Source organism: Littorina saxatilis, linkage group LG1 (genome assembly GCF_037325665.1).
Source record: "Littorina saxatilis isolate snail1 linkage group LG1, US_GU_Lsax_2.0, whole genome shotgun sequence".
In the NCBI taxonomy this organism is placed as follows: Eukaryota; Metazoa; Mollusca; class Gastropoda; order Littorinimorpha; family Littorinidae; genus Littorina; species Littorina saxatilis.
In genome coordinates this window covers 93,628,093-93,630,586 of record NC_090245.1, presented here as the reverse complement: position 1 = coordinate 93,630,586, position 2,494 = coordinate 93,628,093, and the positions used below count along the sequence as shown (strand labels likewise).

General features: G+C 42.8%; 1 protein-coding gene across 1 annotated transcript in view; it reads right to left on the bottom strand.

Moving 5' to 3' along the window:
- Positions 1–271: 271 nt before the first annotated feature.
- Positions 272–2,494, bottom strand: part of LOC138945989 (uncharacterized) — a 6,167-nt gene continuing 3,944 nt past the window's right edge. The window contains exon 3 of the mRNA XM_070317528.1: positions 272–2,494. This exon is cut by the window's right edge and continues 1,000 nt beyond it. Coding sequence (XP_070173629.1) covers positions 1,771–2,494 — 724 coding nt within the window. The 3' untranslated portion in view covers positions 272–1,770.

The window sequence follows — 2,494 nt, the reverse complement described above, 5'->3', positions numbered from 1 at the left end:
TATCCGGCTTTTCGTGAAAGTTGAGGCGGCACTGTCACGCCCTCATTTTTCAACCAAATTGGTTGAAATTTTGGTCAAGTAATCTTCGACGAAGCCCGGACTTCGGTATTGCATTTCAGCTTGGTGGCTTAAAAATTAATTAATGACTTTAGTCATTAAAAATCTGAAAATTGTAAAAAAAAATAAAAATGTATAAAACGATCCAAATTTACGTTTATCTTATTCTCCATCATTTGCTGATTCCAAAAACATATAAATATGTTATATTCGGATTAAAAACAAGCTCTGAAAATTAAATATATAAAAATTATTATCAAACTTAAATTGTCCAAATCAATTTAAAAACACTTTCATCTTATTCCTTGTCGGTTCCTGATTCCAAAAACATATAGATATGATATGTTTGGATTAAAAACACGCTCAGAAAGTTAAAACAAAGAGAGGTACAGAAAAGCGTGCTATCCTTCTTAGCGCAACTACTACCCCGCTCTTCTTGTCAATTTCACTGCCTTTGCCATGAGCGGTGGACTGACGATGCTACGAGTATACGGTCTTGCTGAAAAATGGCATTGCGTTCAGTTTCATTCTGTGAGTTCGACAGCTACTTGACTAAATATTGTATTTTCGCCTTACGCGACTTGTTTCTTCTTTCGTCCATGGCGTAGTTTCTCACTAATTCAGTTTGCCTTTGTTTAGTTTGTATTCTTCAACTGCATAGTTTCCATGAATTGTACTTTTATTAGTTACCTTTCTTTTGTCGCATAGAATATAATTATATATTATGTATTTGTTCAGTTTCTTGTTTTCCTTGCAATAGCCTGTACGTATTCTGTCCTTTTTCAGTTCACATTCCTTTATCTTCATTGTCATTTTGTTCACCACTGCTAGTGTTTGACGTTAACTCTGAACTGGGCTCCTTAGTTTCATGTTCATCAATTAATTCATTAACGTTTCTTCATGCCCTAGCTGGCACAGTGCCCTGGTATATCCACGATGACCACGCGATCAGCAGAGCATGCAGGACTGACGAAAGGAACTGGCGACTCCTTCTTGCTCTGCCACGAGGAGCAGGGACAAGTTCCAGAACCTTCTTCTCCAATTGCATTGTTTTCACTACATTTTTCAGTTTGATTCCTCCCAAGGCGCAAAGCTTTGTTGTCATGACTGTTTCATTGCTGCAAGCGTTTCGTTCACTCTGAAATGGACGGCGGAGCTTCGAGTGTATCAAAGAATCCAACTATGCTTTGCCTTGTCCTGGCACAGTGTTCTGATGTGTCCACGATGAGCACACGATCAGCAGAGTATGCAGGATGGACAAAAGGAACCCACGATTCCTTCTCATTCAGTCACAAGGAGCAAGGACAAGTTCCAGAACTTCCTTCTTCCATTGCATTGTTTTCACTACGCTTTTCTGTTTGCTACCTCCCAAGGCCTAAAGCTTTGTTGTTATGTTTCATCACTGCAAGCGTTTCTTTCACTCTGAAGTCTGGGGCGGACCTGCGTGTTCACCAAAGAATTTTACAACACTTCTTTTGGTACTGACACAGTGTTCTGGTGTGTCCACGATGACCACACGAGCAGCACAACATGCAGGAAGAGCGCAAAGAACCTAAGACTCGTTCTAGCTCTGCCACAAAGAGCAGAGACAAGTTCCAGAAATTCATTTTCCATGGCATTGTTTCTAACTTATTTTTCCTCTGTTTTCTTTATTCCACGGTTTGTAGTTTTTTGAAGCTTTTTTGTCATGTTTCCTCGCTGCAAGCGTTTCTTTCACTCTGAACTAGACGGCGGAGCGTTGTGTGTATCAAAGAATTCCACAACACTTCGTCTTGCCCTGGCACAGTGCTCTGGGGTGTCCACGATGACCACACGACTAGCACGACGCGCAGGACGGACGACAGGAACCGGTGATTCGTTTTGACTTTGCCGAATAGTGGAGACACGTTTCAGAAATTCCTGTGAACCCAGAAGATGAGACTTTGCTTTAGGGACAGGAATGCGTACCTCTTTGAACGCCGAGGTAAAAATCTGCCTTAGCTCTTGTTGATCCGACTCCAGTGCGTTGACTTCAATGTGGCTAACCTTCACCCTCCAGTGACAAACGAGGCCTTCAGCGTTGAGCAAGGTACAAACTCTCCGTCTGGCGGCAGCCTGCTTGTACATTTCCATTGATCCTGGTGTGAGGTTTATCCGTTGCTGTGATAGAGTGGCAAGGAATGTCCAAATTCGACAGAGGCATTCGGTCCTCAGCCTGTCAGGGGCTCTGATGATGATGCTGTCGCAATGTGGCTCGAACATAACTTCATCCGACAAGTCGTTCAAAAATCTCTGTCTGATGTTAGCATTTGCCAACAGTGTCCCCTGCCAAGGTTGCAATCCAGTGAGGTCAGACTCCAGGGAATGTGTGTGGCAAGCATCCCCGTGGAAGAAAGCGAGGACTGTATGACGAATGACCTCAATGGTAGTCGCCAGGTCAACCATGACAATGGTGTTG